Source organism: Paraphaeosphaeria sporulosa (genome assembly GCF_001642045.1).
Source record: "Paraphaeosphaeria sporulosa strain AP3s5-JAC2a unplaced genomic scaffold CC84scaffold_1, whole genome shotgun sequence".
Lineage (NCBI taxonomy): Eukaryota > Fungi > Ascomycota > Dothideomycetes > Pleosporales > Didymosphaeriaceae > Paraphaeosphaeria > Paraphaeosphaeria sporulosa.
Genome location: NW_017253360.1, coordinates 4,625,116 through 4,650,048, shown reverse-complemented (window position 1 = coordinate 4,650,048; position 24,933 = coordinate 4,625,116). Strand labels below are relative to the sequence as shown.

The 24,933-nt window shown below is 54.2% G+C and overlaps 8 protein-coding genes across 8 annotated transcripts; 6 read left to right on the top strand and 2 right to left on the bottom strand.

Moving 5' to 3' along the window:
• The first annotated feature begins 434 nt into the window (after nt 1-434).
• CC84DRAFT_1160141 (cell division control protein) lies at nt 435-3,042 on the top strand. The gene has a single exon (XM_018177421.1). It carries the CDS (start codon nt 548-550, stop codon nt 2,885-2,887), a length of 2,340 nt encoding a protein of 779 aa, XP_018043251.1. The 5' UTR covers nt 435-547; the 3' UTR covers nt 2,888-3,042.
• Nucleotides 2,946-3,764, top strand: CC84DRAFT_165332 (uncharacterized protein). Its single transcript, XM_018185438.1, has 2 exons — nt 2,946-3,601; nt 3,678-3,764. The coding sequence occupies exon 1, from the start codon at nt 3,037-3,039 to the stop codon at nt 3,553-3,555; it is 519 nt and encodes a 172-aa protein (XP_018043250.1). The 5' UTR covers nt 2,946-3,036; the 3' UTR covers nt 3,556-3,601; nt 3,678-3,764.
• On the top strand, nt 3,082-7,374 carry CC84DRAFT_1255052 (WD repeat protein-like protein). The gene is made up of 8 exons (XM_018184503.1): nt 3,082-3,601; nt 3,678-3,756; nt 3,804-5,124; nt 5,171-5,381; nt 5,431-6,383; nt 6,440-6,525; nt 6,586-6,742; nt 6,811-7,374. The coding sequence occupies exons 1-8, from the start codon at nt 3,568-3,570 to the stop codon at nt 7,048-7,050; spliced, it is 3,081 nt and encodes a 1,026-aa protein (XP_018043249.1). The 5' UTR covers nt 3,082-3,567; the 3' UTR covers nt 7,051-7,374.
• A 2,207-nt stretch (nt 7,375-9,581) lies between these two features.
• CC84DRAFT_163932 (uncharacterized protein) lies at nt 9,582-10,781 on the top strand. The gene is made up of 2 exons (XM_018185436.1): nt 9,582-10,219; nt 10,280-10,781. The coding sequence occupies exons 1-2, from the start codon at nt 9,823-9,825 to the stop codon at nt 10,678-10,680; spliced, it is 798 nt and encodes a 265-aa protein (XP_018043248.1). The 5' UTR covers nt 9,582-9,822; the 3' UTR covers nt 10,681-10,781.
• Nucleotides 10,782-12,756: 1,975 nt separating this feature from the next.
• On the top strand, nt 12,757-13,635 carry CC84DRAFT_1212371 (uncharacterized protein; the record flags this gene model as incomplete). Its single annotated transcript, XM_018182447.1, has 2 exons — nt 12,757-13,105; nt 13,157-13,635. 2 exons carry the CDS (start codon nt 12,757-12,759, stop codon nt 13,633-13,635), a joined length of 828 nt encoding a protein of 275 aa, XP_018043247.1.
• A 1,564-nt stretch (nt 13,636-15,199) lies between these two features.
• Nucleotides 15,200-17,745, bottom strand: CC84DRAFT_1212370 (DEAD-domain-containing protein; the record flags this gene model as incomplete). The annotated part of the gene is made up of 3 exons (XM_018182446.1): nt 15,200-17,515; nt 17,574-17,693; nt 17,737-17,745. The coding sequence occupies 3 exons, from the start codon at nt 17,743-17,745 to the stop codon at nt 15,200-15,202; spliced, it is 2,445 nt and encodes an 814-aa protein (XP_018043246.1).
• A 146-nt stretch (nt 17,746-17,891) lies between these two features.
• On the top strand, nt 17,892-18,806 carry CC84DRAFT_1160138 (DnaJ-domain-containing protein). The gene is made up of 2 exons (XM_018177420.1): nt 17,892-17,989; nt 18,082-18,806. The coding sequence occupies exons 1-2, from the start codon at nt 17,927-17,929 to the stop codon at nt 18,655-18,657; spliced, it is 639 nt and encodes a 212-aa protein (XP_018043245.1). The 5' UTR covers nt 17,892-17,926; the 3' UTR covers nt 18,658-18,806.
• Nucleotides 18,807-19,872: 1,066 nt separating this feature from the next.
• On the bottom strand, nt 19,873-21,900 carry CC84DRAFT_1079888 (uncharacterized protein; the record flags this gene model as incomplete). Its single annotated transcript, XM_018173864.1, has 2 exons — nt 19,873-21,189; nt 21,262-21,900. The coding sequence occupies 2 exons, from the start codon at nt 21,898-21,900 to the stop codon at nt 19,873-19,875; spliced, it is 1,956 nt and encodes a 651-aa protein (XP_018043244.1).
• Between the last annotated feature and the right edge of the window lie 3,033 nt (nt 21,901-24,933).

The following is a 24,933-nucleotide window of genomic DNA, read 5'->3' as shown; positions in this document are numbered from 1 at the left end:
TGATGCGATTTGCCGGGATGGCGCTAACTGTGAGGATGCGATGGTGCTGTTGATAGAATGAGACCGGGCTGCCGCGACGGCTCGCCGGACTACCTGATGTAAGACAGGCATTCCAAGTTAATAGTTGCTACAAAATGATAAAAGTATTGGATCGCAAAGAAATCGTTTGAGTGGCCGATTCTGAGCAATTGAAAACCTCAGTTGAGAGGTTGAGAGGTGATGTCAACTATAGTGCGCAACAACCCGTGAGCCGTTGGAATGATGCGGTGATGAATCTAGTGCAATGTATTTCTCTGCGAGCTTCGAAAGTGAGTATCTCCCGTGACGTACCTGTGATATCTTGTGCTTTCGCCTCAGCCTGTGTTACATAAGCAAGAGCGTCGCCGCGCTAGTGCCTTTTCCCGAACTTCTGCGCGACAGTCTTGCAGCGCGCGACAACCACGAACTTCACTGGTACTCCAACCCGCCGTACGCCGCCACGCCTCCAACCCGGATTCCAAATACTGGCAAACTTAGACAAGCTATTACAGGGTAGCCAGGGGCCAAGATGGTTGTCACCAAGGTGGGACAGTGGTCGAACGTCGAAGATGAGGTCCTCAAGGCCGCCATCTCGAAGTATGGCCTGAACCAGTGGGCGCGCTGTGCCTCCCTCCTCGCAAAGAAAACGGCGAAGCAGTGCAAGGCGCGATGGAACGAATGGCTAGATCCGAGCATCAAGAAGACCGAATGGTCGCGCGAGGACGACGAGAAGCTGCTCACGATGGCCAAGCTACTCCCCACACAATGGCGTACGATCGCACCGATTGTTGGAAGGACCGCAACGCAATGTCTCGAACGCTACCAGAAGCTCCTCGATGAGCAGGAGTCACGCGAATCCGGCGATTTGGGCTTGGCCGGACCAGAAGGTGGAGAGTCTGCGGCTCCCACGGCTGAGGATGTCCGCCGGCTTCGACCAGGAGAGGTCGATGCGTATGCCGAGGCCAGACCAGCTCGCCCTGATGCGATCGACATGGACGAGGAAGACAAGGAGATGCTCTCAGAGGCGCGTGCGCGCCTGGCTAATGTGAGCGGAAAGAAAGCCAAACGGAAAGCTCGCGAACGACAACTGGAGGAATCGAGGAGAATCGCGCTGCTTCAGAAAAGACGTGAGCTCAAAGCTAGTGGGATTAACATCAAGATCACAGCGAAGAAGGGCAACCATATCGACTACAACGCCGATGTACCCCTCGAACGCGAAGTACCGGCGGGATTCTACGACACGACTGATGAGCTCGACCGCAACGAGAAGCAGCGCGAGGCCTTCGACCCACGAAAACAACAACTGGCAAACAAGCGCAAAGCAGAGCAACAGGAGGAAGGCGGCAACAAGCGAAAAAAGGATGAGAACAAACCTGGAGGTCTTGCAGCGTCATACGCAAAAGCAGCCCGGGATCAGAGGATTCGCGAAGCCGAACAGAGCAGCAAGCGTCGCGCTCTAGCACTGCCAGCACCCCAAGTTGGCGATGCTGAAATGGAGGACATCATCAAGATGGGAATGACAGGAGAGAGGGCTATTACAGGAGTTGGCGGCGACAACATGGCTACAGAAGGTTTGGTGGGCAGCTATTCTGCGCTCGTGAGCAACACACCAATCCGCACACCTATGGCGCCCAAGGAAGAGGATGTTATCGCCAACGAGGTACGAAATGCGCGACTTAGGACGGAAACCCAGTCAGCACTGTTGGGAGGAGATAACCCAGACCTCGTTGAAGACAGCACTCCCGCGTTGCCAGGCTCAGCGACGCGGCACCAGATTGTAACCCCGAACCCAATGGCAACGCCATTTCGTCAAGCCAATGGAGCGGGTGCTACACCTGCGCGGCAGGGTCATGGAGCGACGCCCATACGAACCCCTCGCGACAACTTCCATCTAAACCAAGAGGATGGGATGCAGCTCGTAGGGCAAACACCGCGTGACGTGAAGTTACGCGAGAACGCCAAGAAGTCAGACCTACGAAGCAGACTGGCAGCTTTGCCCAAGCCCAAGGAGACTAGCTGGGAGTTTGAGTTGCCCGAAGAGCGGGAAGATAGCATGGAGATTGAAATTAGCGAAGAGGATGCTGCTGAGCGTGACCGTCGGAACAGACAGGCCCAGGAAGCAGCGGAGCGTGCAGAGTTCGCTCGTCAAACACAAGTTGTCCAGAGGTCGTTACCGAGACCATCCACAGTCGACATTGATGCGTTATTGAAGAGGGCGCTGGAGATTTCGGATCCGATTGAGCGCGAGGTCGAGACGGAAATGGCACACTTGATCGCAAACGACGTGCAGAAATTTGGTGGGGGCAAAGTGTCTGGAACAGCGAAACTCCTCGAACAGTTCAGTGATGAAGTTCTGAGGGCGGCCAAGATGGAATTCGCGCTGGAGCTGTCGATGAACAGTGAAAAGGACAAGAAGGTGTTCCACGAGGAATTTGGCACAGCGTGGATCAACTTGCACGGATCATCTACGCTGCCAGGACTGGACGGGTACGAAGAAGACGAGGTCGATGAGCACCAGATGATGGTGGAAACATTCAACAACGCGCAGGACAGGATCATCGAGACAGCACAGCAGGCAAACAAGATCGAGAAGAAGCTGTCCACGCACCACGGCGGTTACATGAAGCGGTCTGCTTTGCTTGGAGACAAGATCAAACAGGCGTCGCTAGCGCTGGAGAAGGCGAAGATGGAGCTGGACTCTGTCAGGACGATGCAGTACTCGGAGCAGGCGGCCGTAGCAAGGCGGCTCGAAGGGTTGCGCGACGAGGTGTCGTTTGTTAGCAGGCGCGAGCGCGAGACACAAGAGCTGTACAGGACGCGCAGAGACGAGCTGGAGGGGTTGCAAGCATCTGCCAATGGCGGGCACTAGGAAGGCGTGTTTGGATCGCGTTTGGGTAATTTGGACATACGAAGAGGACATGGGATTTGCATTGGTGGCGTCGGTGGGGCGGCATGCTTGTGTAGTCAGTCAGTCGAGCGTCAGGTCACATCAGCGGGCCCGAATACCAAGGATGCGGTATGCGTGTAGAAACATGTCCACAAATCAACACAGCCGCCCTGTACAGCCGCCTTCGCAGCGTGATAAGCGCGGCGGTTGTTGGGTCATGCGCGTGCCCGACCCCGCAGAGTGCAGCGGAACGTGGGGTCCACGTTCTCGGAGCAGTGGCAGCTGCGGGCTGGCCGAACAAGCTTCCGAGGCAGGGCTTGAGGTGCTTGCCAACGTCTTCTGTGCCCTGGACGCGCGTTGACGCAGCACTGTGCGCCCGCCTGCACCAGTCGGCCTGCAACGAGGAGCGCGCCAAACAGCCGTTTGGAGGGCGGGTGCGGATGGACTGTGCGCCCTGCCGGAGCGGCACCGACTCACTGGGGAAGCTGCGGACTGGGGCAGGGATGGGGTGTGCGCCAGACTCGTTGCGATTCATCGCGACATCCTCCCGCCGGCTCAACCGCTGCCACTGCCACCGCTGCGCTCTGCCCATCTGCTGCGAACGGCGCTCGCCGAATCCACACACACTGCACCGCATGTCCCCTCGGTAATCCGCGCGCAAAATGGGGCGCAACGCGCGGAAGCGCATCTCCTATGGTGGGTGCTCCCTTGCGTGCCCTCGACGCAAGCCGGGGCTGCGTCGTGCCTCGACACTGCTAACCACCCGCCGCAGTGCTGCCGCTGGCGAACTCGGCAGGAGGCCACCGCCTGGGCGTCAATGGCCTCGCCGTCGACCCAGCCAACTCCATCCTGTGAGCTTCCGTGGCATCTGCGTCATTATCCCACTGACGCGGCACAGTTACTCGGGCGGCCGTGACGGCGTGATATGCGCCTGGGACCTGCACCTCGACCTCCATCGCCGCGACAGCGACGACAGAGACCCCTTCGCCGACTCGAGCGCACCCAACTACAAGCCGCCGCCCACCCAGTTCCGCCAGCAGGCCCAGGCCCACACCCACTGGATCAACGACCTCGTGCTCGCCCAGAGCAGCGAGGCCCTCGTCTCTGCCTCTTCCGACATCACCGTCAAGGTCTGGCGTCCCGCTGCTACAGATATCCAGCCGCCGCAAACGATTGGCCTCCACACCGACTACGTCAAGCGCGTCGCCTCGCCCGGGCTACACGAGAACTGGGTGGCTTCTGGCGGGCTTGATCACAAAATCAGCCTGTGGGACCTGAACGGCGCGGGCCAGAAGCTTCAGATCGCCGTGGGCGACGATGAGAACATCGCCAAAGGCTCCGTCTATGCCCTCGCATGCAGCCCCTCCATTGTGGCAAGTGGCGGGCCCGAGAGCATCGTGCGCATATGGGACGCCCGGACCGGCAAGCGCGTCACCAAGTTTGTAGGACATACCGACAATGTGCGCGACGTCCTCATCACCCAGGATGGCGACACGATCCTCACGGCTTCGTCAGATCAGACTGTCAAAGTATGGTCCATGACAGCGGGCCGGTGCATGTACACGCTTACCATGCACAACGACAGCGTATGGTCGCTCTTCTCAGATGACCCGCAGCTGAGAGTCTTCTACTCTGCCGATCGCTCGGGCATAGTCGCAAAGAGCGACACCCGCAATTGTCCTGAGATGGACGAGGGCGTTTCCGTCGCAGTGTTGCAAGAGCACGAGGGTGTCAACAAGGTGGTCGCGGCTGGTGACTGGGTGTGGACGGCAACATCCAGCTCCAGCATCAACCGGTGGAACGACGTAGAGACTGCGGCTGAGATCGCGCTCCCGGAGTCCTACAAGATGCATAGGTCCAGCATCGCCACAACACGGTCCCGCTACCCATCCCCTCCTGCTGCGTCGACACCTCCTACGAATGGAGCCGCGCCAAAGATTCCATTCAAAGCTCTGCTGCGCATGTCTAACACGGCGCCGTTCCCGCAACTGTTTTCTAAGGACTCTGATGCATCTACCTTATATTCGGTCACCAGCGCGCGCAAGCCTGCCGAAGTCTTGGTGGCACCTGATCACGGCGTCATTGTTCCCTGTAGAGATTTGCCTGACTTTTCTATAGAAGGCCAGAACGGTCTGATCAAGCACCACCTGCTCAATGATAGAAGAAGAGTGCTGACCCTAGATACTGCTGGAGAAGTTATTCTCTGGGACTTGCTCGCTGTATGTACCGTGCTCCCCGGATTTTCTTTTGCTAACCCCAGCGCAGTGCGTTCCCATAAAATCGTTTGGCAAACGTCACTTGGAAGATGTCGTCCCGGAAGTAAACACTCGCGAAACTGTTGCCCATTGGTGCGCCGTCGATACACGAATAGGAAGCTTGACGTGTGTTTTGGAGGAAAATTATTGCTTCGATGCCGAGATGTACGCCGACGAACTGGACCTTGAAGAGAACATTGACTTCAGGGAAGACCAGCGGAGTAAGCATGTCATACGACAATTCACATGGCGTGTACTGACTACGTGCAGTAAATCTTGGCAAATGGGTCTTGCGGTACCTTTTCGCGAACCTTGTTGACGAGGAGATTAAGCGCGATGCTACTTTCAGAGAAACTCTGCTTGCGAACGTAGCAAGTCGAGCCAATCCACCAAGTAGCATTCAGCTGCCAGACAGTAATCTCAATGGATGGAAAGACGCGACGTCAGGGCCTACATCAGGCTCCACTATTCGCCCTCAGAACGGATTTCACCTACCTCCCACAACGCCTGGTATGCACATAGGCCAGGCTACGCCGGGTATTACTCCCTCAAGCGCAGGTAAAGGCTCCCATCTTAATCACCTTCTGACTCCTACAACGGAAGAGGGCTCTCAACTGGAGAAGACTGCCACCCAGAGGAGTTCTACACAGGACCAGTCGGACTACTTCTCCAGGACGCCTACTACCAATGGAAACGGCAATGGAAACAAAAAAGAAAACAGTTCCACAGAAGGGTCAGAGGAAACGGTACCTCAATCACCAGCCGAGGACCCCCAGACGCAGAAAAAGAGCAAGGGTCTTTTTGGCAAGAAATTTGGCATGTCCCTCAACATGAAAAAGTTTGCCACATCTTCAGAAAAGCCCGAGGCACCGAAACCAGCGGCTGCGGATGAGAAGTCGGAAGACAGTGACTCACACTCGACTAAAACCGACGAAAAGGTCATAGAGGATAGCTTCTTCGGAGCTCTACAGAAGATTCGCCAGACATATGAGGAGCAGTCAATTCTAGGCACTCAAAAGCTGGAGACGCAGATAGCGCCCAGTTTACCAAACGAGACACCCGTCCTGAAACCGCCTGCTAATACGACCATTCTCATTCAAGAGGATCGTCCCGACAGTGGTGGGGTCGCTGATCTATTTGAAGGGAAGGTCGGCTCTTTGGGTCAGCAAGCTGATCTCATTGAAAAGTGCGCTCCCGTCTGGCTTGCCGACGTCCTCCTCCGCGTACGCTTTACACTTACCACCATTTCCACAAAACCCCCGCTGACAAGCCCTCCCAGAACCAAATCCCCCCCAAAGACATCGTCAAGGTGTCTTTCATACTGGAGCCCTACCAAGCTCTGCTCCCCAGTATCTCTTCCGATGGGTACATACCCCTGATCTCTCACCCTGATAAAGTAGTTCGTGATGCTAATTCGCACCGAAGCAACAACCGCCTCAACGCGAATCGCATGCTGCGCGCGCGCAAGATCCTGTCGTACGTCGCTGAGCGCATCGAACCCGCGCCCAGTAAGGAGGACTCTGAGAAAGAGGATGCGCAGCTGAAGCCTGAGGAGTATCTGGAGCTTTACTGCCAGAATCAGGTCAGTTGCTTTATTTCACATGCATTGCGATGCGGAAGTGTGAAAGTGTATGCTAACGCGTAACACAGCTCCTCGCCCCAACTATGACCCTCGCCTCCATCCGCGCACACATCTGGCGCGGCGGCGGTGACGTCGTTCTATACTACAAGGCGAACGGGCGGAAGGAAATCAAGCACGCGCCGCACGCGGGGCTCACACTCGGCCCGGGCAGCTCCGGCGTGAGCGAGGGCAAGTCATCGAGCGAGGCTGAGCGGAGTAGCCAGCAGAGCTCGAGAGGGATCATTGAGGGGAAGGGACTTGTGGCGTGAGCGATGAGATGATGTTGCGTTTGTTGTTGGGGCCGTGTGGGAAGGTTGTATATAGGTGGTGGGATCCGTGTCTTGCGCATACCCCCGTTCTGCATGCTTGTACGGTTGGTGCATGCATGCTTAGTTGAGGCTGGGTGCGCGGTGTGGTATGATACACGTTTATACACTTTTTTGCATATGTGTGGCACTATAAAAGGCGTATCCTTGGCGTAGTGCTGAAGTGGCCTGGATGCGGGTTTGCGTGAGGGCATTTGGGTTTTAGTTTGTTCCTGGGAAGCTGCGAGGCACGCTGTCTCATGTACACACGCTCGCTCATCTCCTGACACCGTCTCGTCAGCTAAGAATGCTTGTATCCTCAAGCGCCGATCAACTTGACCGGCATTCGATCCATGTGTCGAGGAGGCAACTCGTCTTCTTCTTGAATATACGTCAATAGGTTTGACTGAGCTTTGATGATGATAAGATGGGTCTGGCGAGGTAGTACAAATCTTGCACTAAATACGCAGTTGGGGGTCTTATTGGACGATTGATCAAGTTGTTCGGAAGACGGAGCCGTGGGAGTGGTGGTTGTGGAGATTGGCTGGTAAGGTTCGGGGACTCTGGGTTGGCTAAAAATCGTGACAATTGTAGATGTGGCACAGATCGGCTAACGTGTGACACCACCGAACCGGCCACTTCTGCCAAGACCACCTCTCATTACACCTTCCATCTCATTGTCTCAACAACCTGATCTTGAATTGCTCCCTTGTGAGGATAGGATAATCCTAGCTATCCAAGCAATGAAATCAAACGCGACTTTAAGCGATCGATGTGCTGCTACTATCTATAGCGTTCCCCGAAGGACCCTACGTGACCGACGCGCCAAAACTACCTCACGACGCGATTCCCATCCCAACTCATCCCGTCTTACTAGAGTTGAAGAGGAGATGATTATACAATACATAAAGAAGCTTAATGCGCAAGGCTTTGCCCCTACGCTTAGCTATGTACGTGAAATGGCCAATCAACTGCTAGCTGCTCGAAGTGGTGGTCTAGTTGGAGAAAACTGGGCTTACAGGCTTACCTGCCGGAAGCCAGAGATCAAGTCTCAGGTGACTAGACAGCGTGATCACCAGAGAGTCCTGTGCAGCAACCCAGCTATTATCAGCCCCTGGTTCAACCTTGTACGCAACGTTAAAGCCAAGTATGGTATCCTAGACGAAGATACCTACAACTTTGATGAGACTGGCTTCCAGATGGGTAATGGAGTGTCTATTCGGGTAGTAACTGCATTGGAGAGGCGTCTTAAACCATTGCAGGTCCAGCCTGGCGACCGTGAGTGGGCAACGTTAATTGCCGCGATCAACGCTATGGGGTGGGTTGTCCCACTCTTCTTCATCTTCAAAGCAAAGCATCACGACCAGGCCTAGTATCACAACCCAAAGGACTGGCGTAGTAGTGTCAGCGAGAACGGCTGGACAATAAACGAACTTAGCCTTAAATGGCTGAAACACTTCATCCAGCATACAACAGCCCAGAGAGTGGGTAGCCACCAGCTGCTAATTATTAATGGTCATGAGAGTCACAAGTCGCTTGCCTTCCAGGATCTGTGTGAGTAGAATAAGATTATTACCCTCTATATGCCTCCTCATACCTCCCACATCCTACAGCCACTTGATGTGGGGTGTTTTGCCCCATGGAAGCAGGCGTACAAGAAGGAAATTGATGTCTTAGCAAACTGTCACATCACTCACATTGACAAGAAAGCGTTCCTAGCTGCTTTTAATCAGGTTTTTGATAAGGCGTTTTCATCTAGTAATATCCAATCAAGCTTCCGAGCAACAGGCTTAGTTCCAGATGACTCAGAGGTGGTGCTGTCAAGACTTGAAGTAAAGCCTTGTACGCCATCACCACCTCCACCAGGGCCTACCCCCTAGCAACCCAAAACACCAAGCAACGCTGCTGAAATCGGAGCTCAATCAACGTTGATATTAAAAATGATGAGGGAATACAGGAGTTCATCAACAGAATCAATCCGTGAGATGGTGCAGCAGTTCCAAAAGGGAGCTGAAATAATGGTTCATACCCAAGTGCTTATGGCAGCTGAGATAATAGTACAAGCTTCAAGCAGCAAATAAAGCTGCTTCTGGGCGTAAAGCACGTAAAAAGAAGCGGATCCAGCATAGAGGGACCCTATCACAGCAAGAGGCAGGGGAGATAATTAAGCGCAGAGATGCTGAGGCACTAGTTGAGGCAGAGAGGCGGGAGAAGAGTGTGCGAACAAGTGTTAGCAACAGGGGTATTCCCCATTATGGCAGGTGTGGTGAGGTAGAGCATAATAAGCGCACATCATACAAGGAAGTTATAGCTAGATTAGGCGATTAAATTAAGCTATTATGCCATATTATATCTTGTTGTAGTGTTGAGTTATTTACATGTAAAGGTAGGTTGCTTGAAATAGTGGGCGTTTCGGTGAGTGTCACACGTTACATCACGTGAGAATTCCCATTACTGGTCGTGCAGTGTCATCATGTAATGGGCGCGTATTAACAATCTACTCAACTAGATTGAGGGTACACATGTGCCCGTAACTAAATGACATATTACGTGAGCTGGACTCGCTTACTGGTGTACTTTGCCCAGATTGCTTTGCTACGCCGCATTGTCTGAAACCCCGAATAAGGCGATTGTGCTCAACTCCGAATTGCTATCAATATCCAAAGGTCCGCTTTAATTCTGCTGGTCGTAACTCCTCACACATCACTCCGTACCTTCTTCGGCCCTCCACCCAAGATGGCTCCAGCAATTCTGGCTTCTTTTCTTGCGCAATTAGAGCAGAAGCCCGAGTTCAAGATCATACACACCCTCTTCCTGGATCCCGATGCGGATCCGAGCGCAGTGGCCGAGAAGATCGTCGAGCTCACGATTCCATATTTCAGCAGACCAAACTCAGCTTCAATGTGGGAAGACGATGAGCCGCATTTGTTTCATACGGCATGCTCCGTGATTGAGGTTGCTCAGCGAACACCACCAGAACGTCAAGACAAGCTCTGTGACTTCGTAATGGCGCTCAAACAACATTCACTCAATGATACAAAGACCGGGAAGCCATTGATGGACGGGGGAGCCAAGGTATGGACAGATTTACCAGCTTTTGGATACACATTTGCCGATTGTACACAATTTATGAGTAAGTACCCACGAGCCCTTGGAAACTACACGATAAAGAAAATATTCAATGATGAATTAGGTGGCTACGACAAGAAAACGTCCGAGGAAGCCCAGCAAGACGAGAATCTGGAAGCATTTCTTGCCAAGTTGACCGGTGATCCAAGGGACCGAACAGTGGACTTATCGGATCGCGGACAGCTCGCGATGAGTAGAGCATTCTATCTGGAAACTGCGCAGATCCCACCAGGTCGGGCTGTTCACACTATACGGCTTGGGTGTTGGTGGTTTATCCGTGCTGCAGCTGCTCTTTGGGCCAACGTGCAAGACCCTAAGAACGATAACTGGTCTCTTGAGCTATGGAATTTCTACAAAGAGGGGCTTCTCACCAGAAAAGCGGAGATACGTAACCACGAGGTGAGAAAGATGATTGAGCAAGCAATCGAAGAGATGGAGAAGGCTGAGCGGGGAAATAGCCAATAGTTTATAGAATCTTACTGCGTACCACTTGAAAAGCGCGTGGAGACTCGTGCCGATGAAAGCACATACGCATGAAATCTTGTGAAGTTCGGAACCGAATAATGTGGCCGACCTGCAGTAACAGATGATACATTGAGTTGTGGCTTCGCTTACTTGTCCGGATGCCAAACGGTGGCCATCGAAGGGAGTGTAACGGCGGAGCAACGCCACTTGCTGTCTCACAAACTCAGATGATATCGATGTTTCACAGCTGCAGAAGAACCACGCCTCTTCATATACAACCATTAACAGTACTGTACCGGAAATCCGAACCGCCTCGCATGTCCGAACCCATAACTGTGCCGCACTCAACTAGATTAAGGGTACACATATGCCTATACTTGAATAACGTATTACGTGAGCTAGACTCGCTTACTAGTGTACTTTTCCCAGATTGCTTTACTACGCCGCATTGTCTGAAACCCTAAATGAGGCGATTGTGCTCAACTCTGAATTGCTATCAATATCTAAAGGTCCACTTCAATTCTGCTGGTCATAACTCCTTACGCATCACTCCGTACCTTCTTCGGCCCTCCACCCAAGATGGCCCCAATAATGTCAGCTCAATTTCTTGCAGAATTAGAGCAGAATTAGAGCAGAAGCCCGAGTTCAAGATCATACACACCCTCCTCCAGGACCCCAGTGCGGATCCGAGCGCAGTGGCCGAGAAAATTGTCGCCCTCACAATTCCGTATTTCAGCAGACTAGACCCAGCTACGATGTTTGAAGACGATGAGCCACACTTGTGGCATACGGCATGCTCTGTGCTCGAGGTTGCTCAGCGGACACCACCAGAACGTCAAGACAAGCTCTGTGACTTCGTAATGGCGCTCAAACAACATTCACTCAATGATACAAAGACCGGGAAGCCATTGATGGACGGGGGAGCCAAGGTATGGACAGATTTACCAACTTTCGGATACACGGTGTCTGATTGTACACAAGTCACAAGTAAGTAGAGTCTAGCCCTCAAAAGCTACGCTATTTGGCATCTTGACAGCGAAAGAAAATAATTAATGATGAATTAGTTTGATACTACGAAAAAACGTCCGAGGAAGCCCGGCAACATGAGAATCTAGAAGCGTTTCTTGCCAAGTTGACGGGCGATCCCAGGGACCGAGAAGTGGATTTTTCGGTACACGGACAGCTCGCAATGAGTTCCGCGTTTTATCTGGAGAATACGCAGATCCCACCAATTCGTGTTGTTCACACGATACGGCTTGGATGCTGGTGGTTTATTCGTGCGGCAGCTGTTTTGTGGGCCGACGTGCAGGACCCTGAGAACGATGACTGGACTCTTGAGCTATGGAATCGCTACAAAGAGGGACTTCTCACCAGACAAGCAGAGATACGGAACATTGAGGCGAGAGGGATGATCGCGCAAGCAATCAAAGAAATGGAGAAAGCTGAACGGGGGGAACGGGCAATAGACCATAGAGTCGTACTGAATGCTAGTTAGAAGCGTGTGGAGCTTTCGCCGAAAATTGCACGTACAATCATAGCATCACGAGATTCGAAAATGAATATCATGGTTGACCTACAGTGAAAGATAGTAAAATGGGTTTTGGTGTTGGCTAATTTGCCTGATGCCAGACAGTGGCTATCGAAGGAGACGCAACAACGGAGAAACGACACTGCCTGTCTCACAAGCTGAGATTGTATCGAAGTTTCAGTTTCAAAGGAACTACGCCTCTTGATGTACAACTCATGACAGTACTGAGCCGGAAGTTCAAACCACCTCGCATGTCCGGAACTCCACGATCGCCCCGACTGTGCCGCACTCAACTATGCAACTTCTGGTATTCCCGATTGTCCAGCGCTTCCAGAGAAGCAATGTGCACAGTTGCATGTTTCGGAGTTCCATCGCCTGCAAAATGTTCTTTATAAGGTTGTTTGGGCGCTCTTGACTGGCAGCAGAGCCTTCTCACTAACAATCGTTTCCATACTCGGCTCATCCCTTACATTCGCTTCTCGTCACTCTTTATAACCAGTTACGTTCTGAACTAGCCGCCGTTGATCGGTGACTTATGTAAGGTCAGAATGTTCTTCAACTTCAGAGCCATTGTGCTATACGGCCTTCTTACGGTGGCCACTGCAATACCTATCCTCAATATCACGGAAGATGGCACACCATCCCAGCTTGAGGCGCGCATGACGAAGAAGAAAGGTGTATTGCAGGACTTTGTCGCACGGGACGGTAAGATCATTACGAAGGAACAAATTGCGGCAGCCCTTCGTAATCTTAGGAGCCACAAGGCTGCAAAGACAAAAGAGGGCGGATATCCTGAAGATTTCAGTAATCTCATGGCGCTTAATGGACCTGAGCGCCCTGTGTTCGCCGACAGGCCGACAGGTAAAGGGGCTAATCTGCTAGAATATCCAATTGACAGTAAGTTCCGCAGTTCTGTTTACACATCTTCACTTTGCTAAACTATAGAAGTTCCTAGTGAGAAATGGCCTGGATCTGCACGTGTTATTGCCACAGCAGGTGCAACTCCGAATTTCGTTGGTGTGGCGCAGCACCCTCTTGGGTTGCAAAGGCAATTCAGACGGCTCAAGGAGGCCAAAGACGACTGTGAAGCAGAATCTTCCAAGCCGAAAAACGCTGCGCGGGACCTGTGGGAGCTAGTTAGGAGGAAGGTGACTGGTAAGAAGGCAAAGCCTGCTAAGGGCAAAGCATGTCTTCTCAAGCCGAAGGCCAAGCCTAAGACACCTGCCAAAACGCACACTAAAACGCCGACCAAGAAGCCAACCAAGAAGCCTGCTAAGAAGCCTGCGAAGAAACACACAAAGAAGCCTGCGAAGAAGCATGCTAAGAAGCCCGCGAGGAAGCACAACAAAAGACCGGCCAAGAGGCCTACACGCGCATCCCGAAAGGGAGGAAGGCGGGGAGGTAGAAAGGGCGGCCGGAGAGGTTGAAGATTTTGAGATCTTGAGATGATCCCTTTGCCCTTTCATACCCCTTCTAAGTAGGATGGATTGCAGTGGTGTACATTCACTTCGAGTTCTGTATTTATATTTGCGCATTGAGAAGAGACTTGGCTGGAACGGGCCGTCATACAAAATTAACAGTGAAACCGGTGTTGCTACTGCGGCATCGTTGTGTAACTTGATATTCATTTTTCCAAGACATTCATCCACTTTCGTACTTCTTCCAAAAAGGCTCCAAAAAGGCTCCAAAAAGGTTTCAAGTGTCTAAAATGCATGGCATACAATGAACTAGGTTCAATACCGCATTCTATCACAGATCTGGAGCACACTCGCCGTAGCTTCAACAATGACACGAGGAAGGCGCGGGATGCAGGACGGACATCTGAATATGGATGGCTTTCAGACGTGGCAGAAAGCTCACACTGACATAGCATCTAGAATTTTGGATAGTCCAGATCATCATTTCAGGGACACTGAGACGTTCGGATAAACATACCGGTCGTCGGGGCGCTTTCACTGATGCACTCTGATATCTTGAAGCCTGTGACGATTCTAGAACCTCGTCGGATGCTACACTGCAATTTTATGCAAAAACTAGCCATTGCTCATCACATTACATTTCAGTTGTGAGGTTATGTGGATCCATGGGCGGGGCTCGGGGACATGCCGCGGAGGTGCTTGATCGACCACTACTGTAGGAACATAAACCTAAACCTGATGTCTTCCAGCCTTGCAATCCTAGATCTCGATCTGACAGCTTTGACAGTATGGTCCACATTTTTACCCTCTCCACACTATCTGAGCTCCCTCTAATAGCACAGCATGACACATCGGATCTACGCACGCGGCCTCGCGCCCAGTGCCGAAGGTTTTACAACTCGATACGAACCCTCCACCCGCCCATGCACAAGTGCCATGCGGTTCGGCCCCAAATTCGGTCGCATTCCCCTCGTATTCATCAAACATGCCCCCGCTCAACCATGGAGAACTCAATTCTGCAGATACACTTTCGCGCTACCGGCGACGCAGCCATAGGCCCGAATGAAGGCGCCTGACGCTACGCAAATGTTACGAGCCGCGCGTGCAGTAGTGGCTGCACGCGGAAGGGGAAGCGCGAACTCAATTGTTTGGGACGCCGTTGGACAGACATGTGGCGAGGATATGGCAGGTACGCCGGATGTGTCCCGGTGTCAACCCACCTACCATACGCCGCATCGGGCTAGCGAGACGCAGCGTCCCAGAGAGTGAGGCGTCAGACGGACGGTGCAGAACAGGACGTGATGGCGCGGGAAACGATCGGTGTGCTAGGGAAGCTTGAATTTGGTATGTCAACTATTCGTGCGCTTGGGTTCAGGAGTCGCTCAATATCGGAGTCGTCTGCAAAATGTGGTCAAGTGTACGGCCGTGAGGCTGCTTGGCGTCATTGCCAGTTGTGGATGACACCGAACGTAGCTTGCGCAAGACTTTACTTTAGCACTGGGGCCGGGAATATTGTGCCGGTGCGGAAATAGGGAATAGTGTATTGCGAGCTCCAAGGCTAAGTAGACTAGAATCAGGACAGGAGACCCGCAGCCAAAGCCTCCATGTCCTCCAGCGTTTGCGGCTCCTCCACGTGCCGAACGCTCTTTGACTTCTTCCGCTTCTTGCTAGGCGCGGCTTCTTCTTCCGAATCTGACTGGAACCACTTCTTGCCCTGCTTCTGCGGCTGCTCGTCGTCGTCTTCATCATCGTCGTCGTTGTCGCTGAGTATGTCCGCCCTGAAGTTTGCAAGAGCATCCTCGTCAGCATCGGCAATCTCGACGCCCCCTTCCTCGTCACTTCCCACGCCCATCTCACCCCTTTCTCGCTCCTTCCGTTTCCGCGCCTTCTCTTTCCTCTTCGCCTTTGCTGCTGCCTTATCCAGCACATCGGCCTGAGCAACAGCGTCCCTTTCGGCATCGAGGAACTTCTGCCGCTGCTCTTCGGGTAGACCCTTGGCACGGAAGTCGTCCTCATCTTCAAGTTCGTACATTTCGTGAGCATTGCCGTCATCATCGTAGATGAGCTTCTTGCCCTTGTCCATGAAATTGAGCAGCTTCTTCTTAGATTTGAGAAGCTTCTCGCGGCGATTGCTGTCGATGATAAGGGGTTGTGATGCACCAGCCAGATGGATGACCTTGCCTTTCGATGCCGTGGGGTCGTCGTAGTCTGCGCCTTCCGCACCCGCATCCTCTCCCTCAGCAGGTATTCTTCTCTTGACAGCAAGGAAGTCGTCATCGTCTTTGCCAACATTGGGTGCATCGCCAGTGAAGTCATTCTCGTCCGATGCGCCCTCCGCTTCACCGTCCTGAACAAGCTTCTTGTAGTGGTCTGCAAGGATGTTCTGGTTTTGCCTCTCAAACATGCGGTCATACTTCGTCCGCACCGTTTTGGATTGTTTGCCTTCAGCCTCCTCTTCATCTGAATCAGAGACCGCGAGTTCTTGCCGAGACTGGTGTTTCCTCTTCTTGTCGTCATCATCCTTGAGAAATCTAATCTTCGGTGCACCTGGAAGACCGAGACTCGCGGCGAAGGCTTCCAGGTCGTAGTTCTTGATGTTGAAGATCTCCTTGTCCTTTTGCACGTACAGAGACTTGGTGTATGTGACGAAAGCTTTCTGTGCAAGGTATTTCAGTTCAGGATCTTTAAAACACATATGGACCAGTTGGCTCTTGATGGACTGCTTCTTCTTTTGCCGGGCGTTGATGCTCTCGATAGGAACCTTTTTGGCTTCGAACCGTCTCAGCATGCCCTCCTCCTCGCTTGGAGCCAGGAATAAGACACCGCGACCCTCGCGGTGGTAGCGCGCTGTCCGACCGACGCGGTGGATGTAAGTATCCACATCTTCAGGACAGTCTACCTGTATCACAAAATCGACAGCAGGGAAGTCAAGACCACGCGCTGCAACATCGGTAGCAAATAGACAGGAGGCTTTAGCAGCCCCGAACTTGGTAGTTACATCGAGTCGAGCCCCTTGTTTTTGGCGACCGTGAATGTGTAGCAGAGGTATACCTGGCTGCATGTGGCGAAAGGATTCGTATACAAAGCGGACCATCTTGGCCGAAGAAAAGAAGCACAGTATCTTCTTCTTTTTACTTGCTTGAATGAAGCTCCAGAGTGTGTCCAGCTTCTCCTCGACCGGGCAAACGAAGTAGTTCTGCTGCAGGGTCTTCGGGGTGGCAGATTTGTCCTCGGCGTGCACGGATACGTACTCTGGTTCGTGTAAACTTAGGCGAGCTAGATCAGAGACTTTGCTGGACTGCGTAGCTGAGAACAACATTGTCTGGCGTTCCTTGGGGAGATAGTCTAGTATAGCGTCAACGTCCCTCTGAAACCCCATATCAAGGATGCGGTCGGCCTCGTCCAGAACTAGCATTTTAAGGTCGTCGACGTTGAAGGCAGCCGTTTGCGACAAGTGTTGTAATATTCGGCCGGGGGTGGCGACCAGAATGTTCATCCTCGTAAGAGCCTCACGCTCGGCTTCCAGACTCTTCCCGCCGATAACGAGACCAGCTGCGAACATGTGGCCGTGCTTTCCGATCTTGCGCAGCACGTCGAAGATCTGAATCGCGAGTTCGCGCGTGGGAGATATAATCAAGGCGCCCAAGCCAGCATCGGCGCCAATGTGTTGCAATCGGTGCAAATTTTCGAGGACAGGAATGAGGAAGGCCAAGGTCTTTCCACTGCCAGTCTTTGCGGCTCCCAGTATATCGTGGCCTTTGAGTGCGATAGGGATTGCTTTCGCCTGGATATCCGTCATCATGGAGAAATGCGCCGCCTTGAGTCCAGCTTTGGTTGCGCCGGAGAGCGGGAGGTCGGTGAAGTCCTTGTACGCGCCGTCTTTGAGGTCCTGTAAAGATCTGTTAGCCTACGCACACAGCAGCCAGAAGGCACTCGGGGTTCTTTACAAGCTCGGCGACCGCATCGTCCAACTGCTCAACATCGACATGGTCGCGCTTTCTCTTCTGCGCACCTGCCTGTTTCTTGACCTTTGTCGGCCTGGTGCGGCCGGTGATTCCTTGCGCAACCTAAGGCAGTTAGTATTGTAGCTATGTACTGGCTCCACAGGACACATACCATGGCTACGCGAAAAGTGTACTTTGGTGAAGTTGCGAAACTGCGGCCAAATTTTTTGGAGACGAGGATCGCAGTGGCCCGTGCACGACCAGGCGGCGGCGGGGAAGCTACGCTCGGAGGTCCGCTCGCTCACTGCCTTCAAGACAACCACTACACAGTCGCTACACCCCCACACACCTTCACCATGGGAAACGAAGACGGGGATATCGAGGCCGAGCTCCTGGCAGCCGGCAGGGAACTCGACAAGGCGAGTTGCTCTCCAATCACCTTGTCACACATCGCGACCATGTCCGCGCGCTGGCACAAATCGACGGTTGCGACTGCTACTAACAATTACAGGATGGCGAAATCGACCGGATCCTCTCCGTCTTCAAGCTCAACGCATATGCCGTGCTGGACCTGCAGCCCGGCGTGCCCGAATCCGACATCAAAAAAACCTACCGCAACAAGTCCCTCCTCATACATCCCGACAAAACCACGAACCCCAAGGCGCCCGAGGCCTTCGACCGCCTCAAGAAAGCGCAGACCACGCTCATGGACGAGAAGCTGCGCGCCGAGCTGGAAGAACACATTTCCGACGCGCGCATGCTGCTGATGCGCGAGCGCAAGCTCACCGCCGACGACGAAGAGACGCGCGGCGACGAGTTTGCGAGGGCGTGGCGCGAGAAAACGACGTGGGTCATCATGGACAATGAAAAGCGGAAGCGGCGGCAGATGGAGGCGCAGATGCGGGAGGAGGGTCGCGCACAGCGCAAGGAGGAGGAGGAAATTGCGGAGCGGAAGCGCAAGCGGGAACATGAAGATGCCTGGGAAAAGACGCGAGACACCCGCATCAACAGCTGGAGGGATTACCAGAAGGGCAAGGGTCCTGAGGATGGTAAGAAGAAAAAGAAGAAGATGAAGGTGGTGGGTTAGGAGGTTGCTGCTCAGCGAAGGAGTACGGTTCTTCAGGCACGGCGTTCACGGGCTTAGGTTTCTGCTTCGCGAGGGGTGAAGCTGCTGGATAGTGTGGCGTCAAATGCGGTTGTGTTAGGGCGCTCTGGTGTAGGTGCCACTTGCATGCAGTGCAGCATGTGGTCGAGGACACCCCTTGTAGCATAAAACCCCACATGAAGCTTGTTTCTACTTCAGACTTCGAACATGCCATCGACATCACATAGTGCAATCTGAATCTATCACTGGTCTGATCTAGTATTAGCTTGGAGGGGAGATGTTGTGTGTGAACCTGGGACTAATAGTAGACCGCTCGGTTCTGCTACTGTAGCTCTGTTTACGTCCGCAAGGGCTCTTAGTAGACCCACGGTTAAACATTCAACCACAAAAACTGAGCGCGAATCGTTATCCTGGAACACCGTGCATCAGTGCGCCAAACCTCGAAGCTAAGGTACCCGTTGTAACGTTACTCAGCCAGACACACAGATGACAAGAACCCTCCCACCATCGACGCGCCTGGCCGTATCATTCGTTTCATCCTACTGTTACATTCTCCTCAACATGATAAAGGGTATACAAAGTCCGCTTGCCCTAGCCATTCCTCCCATGTTCCTACGCTCTGCTGTTGCTGTCCAGTCCCTGAAATCTGAGCCATGCGATCGATCTTAAATCTCCGAAGAGCCAATCACTACCAGCCCGACTAAGAAGGTGACCCCACGTCTCGTCCCACGGAACACATGTACGCACGCCCGCCGTTGCTGCCGTCGCCTCTCGGTCTTCTTTCGCGCGCAAGACTCCCCGCTCTTGCTGCTTGTTCTCCTCGACATGCACGCACCTGGAAGCGGAAACAAAACATGTGTGATAAAACAATTTGTGACCAAAGTCGAGAAAATGAGCTGTGAACGCTCCGTGGTATCTCCGCTGCCCCGAAATGTGCTTGTGCTATAACGACAAATGCCTCCGAAAATGCAAAGAGGCAGAAGGAAAGTTGAGCGAACCCTGGAAGATGTGGCGTTCCAAACCCATTGTCGTGTGTTTCGAACGCGCGCGACAAGGCCGGCCTCGTCGAGAACCAAGATATGTATGTACAAGTCTCGTTCCAACGAATCAAAAAGAGGACTATTAAGTACAACGTTTGCGTATTAGGTCAATTATCTGATGGATGATGCATGCTGTTCAGCCGTATGCTTTCGTCTTTCATTCCAGTACTTCGTGAATGTTCAGGCGTCTTCGTTTTCCAGTATCTGGCGAGTCGGGTCTCGCTTCTGTGCTCGAAGGAGAAGCACGCCGTCGCAGGCGTGCGCTTTCACCAAAGTCCTGCGCCAGGGGTGATCCTAGAGCAGGCGTGGTGCGAATTGGCGGTAGTTGTAGCCCCTCCAGCCGAGCAGGGTGAGGCGCCCCGCGCTGAGCCTCGGACGCAATCGAATTCGTCCTGGACGCAGGCTGGTAGGTAGAGGGGTACGCTCCCGGCTGGGATGGCGGCTGGTAAGTCGGAAAATATCCCTGCTCGGGACCAGCTGTTGGAGAGTAGCCGTACGAAGGGCTACCCCCATAGGAGCTGGAACTGATGGTCGGAAGCGAAGTTCTGACCGCTTTGAAGTTGAAATAAGGTGATGTCGGAGCGGAACCGGCAGATGAATTTGGTCGAAGAGAGTACGTGCCAAACTCTCCAGGCGGGGCGTTGGTAGGAGCTGACATGGTCTGGGAGGAGCGAACCGGTGTGGGGGGCGCCAGCTGCTTTGTCAAAAGAGGCGGGCCTGCCGGTCGCGGCGGGGTATGGACCACCAGCGTCACGAAGTACAACGATGTCTTTGCAAGTCTGATCTGGCTTTGAAGAGACTGATACTGACCGTTGGGCAGTCGAAAGTTAAGAAGCGCGGATCTGGGCGTAAATCCGTGACTCACTTGGTCGACATCCTTATCCGCGACTGATTGCATAACGGGCTGCATAGGATCTTGTCCGACTGGAGTTATAGGGGCCATGTAAGCTGGCTCCCGCTCGTCACGCTCCATCCGCAATTCGGTGCGCAGCTGCTGCAGAACATCGTGCTGCCGTGTTTCAAGCAATTCCACCAACATTTTGCCACGAGCATCACCAAGGAAGCCGATCAGATCTTGAAAAGCTTGGTTGGTCTTTTGAATGACGAGGTCCAGATCGAGAAACGCCACAGGCATGGACTGATAGGCCAGATTGGGTACTCCAGAGTATGGCAAGGCTGCTACACCGCTGAAACTGCCAACACGCGGTGGGTGCGTAGTGGTTATAGCAGCGGGCTGTAAACGTAGTTTCGAGGTCTCTTCGTCGCGCGTGGACGCCAGAACGCGATACGGCTCGGCCGCTCGAGGCACCGTCGTGAACGGGGACTGTTGGCCCAAGATATCTGGGCCGGACTGAGTTAACGATCCCAGAAGTTGCGTGGGCGCCGTGCGAGCTTCCTCGCTCCTTCCGAACTCTTTGTCGTCCCTTAGCCTCGGCCGGCCCCTCTTCTTGTGCTGGACGTCCTTGCAGGTATCCTGAACCATGTTAGAGATGCTTGTGTTACCGAGAGCATATTGCCCATAGTAAAGGACGAGCAATGTACTGACCTGCTTCCCCGAAGCAACGCACCGACCGCAGGGGCGCTGGACATCACAGCTCAGATGCGCCTTCTTACAATTGACGCACGCAGACGCCACATGCGCCTTAGTCCTTCTTGCTGGCTTCGCTTGCCTCAGTGGTTGCGGCGTTATGATGGCACCCTGCTGGACCTGGGGACCTGGAGCACCCTGGCTTCCAAGATACTGAGAAACATTAGGAGGGGGATATCCATATACGTAGTTCTGCGGAACATGAACAGAGCCATAGGGAGGGTCAAGAGCGCGGGCTGGTTGATAGTGCATTGGTGGACCCCGGACTTGAGACTCTCCAGGATAGAGCGGACGTTGTTGCGCAATGCCCTGTGGAATGTTTGCTGATCGAGGGTCAAGCAATGACGACGGTGGTGGGTGCGGACGTGGTTCGTGCAGATGCGGTTGATAAGGGTGTCCTTCTACTTCGACAACATGAGCTGGTCGGCGGGCGGGCGAAAGAGAATCGGACATGGGAGGAGATGGGTAGCTGTGCTGCTCAGGCCTGCCAGGACTGAACTGTGGTGGAAACTTTACCAGGCCGCTTCCCAACTCTTGATATCGCCCGTACGGCGAGGAAGGAAGTGAAGTCGGAGGAGGTAAGGACAGACTCTGCATTGCTCGACCAGCGCAGTGCTCAAACGCTGCAGCTGCAGCGGGAGCGCAATGCTCAGTGTGAATGGTTGGTAGGTTGAATGGATCCGCAGACCTGCTCGAATTGGGCGGATGATGGTACGATTCGAGAAGGGGGAATTGGTGCGTCTGCATGTCGAGTATAGGTGAGTGACGTTCTTGGGACCTCGACTACAACAACATGGGAAAAGATGCAAACACACAAGAGAGAAGAAAACAAACCGCCGAAAGATTTACATATGGTGCCCCTCACGGAGAATCAGAAACGTCGGTCAAGCTGCGAAGTCCGGGCAGGGATGTGGGCTGAAGGCGGAGACGTAGAAAATGGTCGGTACCTTTTTGGAAATTTCCGTTCAAGACTGTGCGGTCGGAGGACTTGTTTCAGCGTGCTCTCGTCGTCAGCACGCGAGCTTCCCGTGGTAGCAGGGAGCAGGCGCTGCCAGTCCGTCGAGGCAGGGCTGGGGGAGGTGGTCGGAGAAGAGGTGAGAGAGGACGGATGACTTGGCCAATGGTCCGTGGCGCGTGCTGGAGCACACTGAAGGCAGGAGGAGGGCTCTCTGGCTAGCTCGGCGGAGATCCTCCAGTAATAACGTGGATCGATTCTCAAGCTTCTGCTCTCAGATCTGTGTGCCAATCCCTGCGCTGGTGCAGGCCATGGATGGCAGCCACAGCACGGGGCCCTGCTCGCCCCGGGCCATGGGAAGCTTGGGCTTTTGGAGCGGCGTGGGCGACGGCATGCTCGCTGGTTGTTCGGCTGATGGTTCTTTGACGACGCATGCCGGCTGTCCCAAGAGCAGAGTCGCGCGGCCGCTTGTGCATGGGCAAGGCAATAATGGGAGGGGCGGCCTGGGAGGCTCGCGTAGGCGCACCAGCATCCCCTGCAGCGCACACCACCGGGCTAGCGACGTGTAGCGAGGTCTGGTCTGGTCTCGAGGGCGACGGCAGCCGGTGGCAGTGGGCTCGTCGAGTCGGCGGGCGTCGATGCTGCTGCCAGGCCGTGTCGCAGCGCCGGAAGGCCCGACAGCGCGCGCTGCTGCTGCATGTCAGGCGCCGGACGCACACAGGCAGTGGCTCGCTGGCCGCCGCGGAGCTCCAGCAGTGACAGGCCCGCTCGACTGGCACGCCTGTCACCATCGCGCTCCCGGGGCCAGTGCCAGCGCCCGCGCCAGGCCCAACGAGCAGCCTCGCCCCGCTGGCGCGCGCTGCTTCTGCCGGCGCGCCCGCAGGGTCTCGCCGTCGTTGCGAGTGTGTGCATGGCCAGAGCAGGCCCAGCAGGCCAAGCAGGCCCGCTCTCTGCGCAGAGCCTGCGGAAACGGATAGGGCACGGCGTCAGCCACTGCGTCGATCGACCCGCCCTGCGGATGCGGCTTGAACCCTTCGCATGCTCCAGCACGCGTCCCGTCGAAGCGCTGGCAGCCTGCCGCCCAGTGTGCACCACCGCCCATTATTGGAGTGTGCATACGCACAAAGCTCCGACGCACTGGCACACGCCTACGGCTGCCTCAACCCGAGCTGTGATTCCGCTGCACGCCCGCAAAGCTAGCTGGAGATGGCTGACTACACGCGCCGGCGGGCAACGGACGCTGCGGGTGATGGAACTAGCTGTTGCTGTGCCGCCCGGAGACAGACACTACAGCTGCATGTGCCGGCGTCTCCTTGGACTTTTATGCCCTCGGCTCGACTCCCCGGCCTGCCGTTGCCCTGGTAGCTTCGACTGCCAACACCTGCCGAATCACGGCTTTGTATGCTGGCAGCTCAACCATATGGAAACGCAGTTTGCATGTTTAGAACAACGCTGCACGCCTACATCACGAGCATGTCCCCGGGGCTTCTCTCCACGTGGTCGCCGGTCGCGAAGCCTGCCAAATGGGACATGGCTTCTCAGCCGGCTCGTGTGTAAGTTCACAGTAGCAGCCCGTCTACAAGCCGACTCGTCACAGTCTAGCCATCCTCATTCCATGCGAACCAGCATCGCGGTGCTCGTACGCATTAGGCGGATGAGTGATTACCACTGCGGGTCGAGACGAAGACAATCTCGATAACCTTCATGGTCAGTCTCGGCCAGCGACGTCCTCATGCGAAATGGTGATCATAGCTGCGCAACTATAGGTGTGGCTTGTCGTCATATCGAGCAAGACGTGCAATCTCGCCCATAATAATGTTCCGGCGTGGTGTCTGCGACCCTGGTCGCCGTCGACGATCACCCAGAAACGTCCGCTGCGGAGATTGCCCTGATTCATGCGTCCGGGGAGCTTGGACGCGGTGGAGCCGCGCCGAGCCTCGTGGTGTCACACATATTGTGATATATCTCGTGGAAATTATCGTCGAATCTCGCAATGTGAAGAGGATTGCATGTGACGGCAACCGCAATCCCAGAGGCGGGTCCTCATAGCATGGCTGGCGGTACAGCGACCAATAGCAGCCACTTCTGACTTCTCAAAAAACCGTCGTCAGCACACTTGCAGGTACGGCAGAGGGCCTGACGAGCAAACACCCAGGTTTTGCACGCTGCACGCATTTCACTAAGAAGCTTGACCTCGGAGACGCGGGTGCATGACCCTAGCGATCTCTATCAACCCGCCACTGAGGATAGAGGGCTGAATAGATTGGCTGCGGACAAGAATAGCAACGCCGACGAAGCTTACGGTCCCGTGGTTGTTGTGACTCCGCTCTGCCATTTGGGATGTCGCCTGCCTTTTGCGCTCTACTAAAAACACATATACAGACAGGTGCATGGGACCGTCCACCTCGCACGTCCTGGCTCGCTTAGCTGTCGGTTGCAGGCTTCGATGGCGATTCTGGAAGCTCGACGACGAGCAACGGACGCACGCACACATGGGGACATTCAACGCCGCCAAGACTACCGGCTTCGTACTCGGGGCCTACCCATGGCATGTGTAAGCTGCGTCTCCGGGCGTTCGCTTATGGAACAGGAAGACAGTAGTGCTGAGCAAAAACGTGGTTGTCCACAGTCCGGCGGCCGTGCCACACCGTGGGCCTTGCGGAACGGAACTTTTG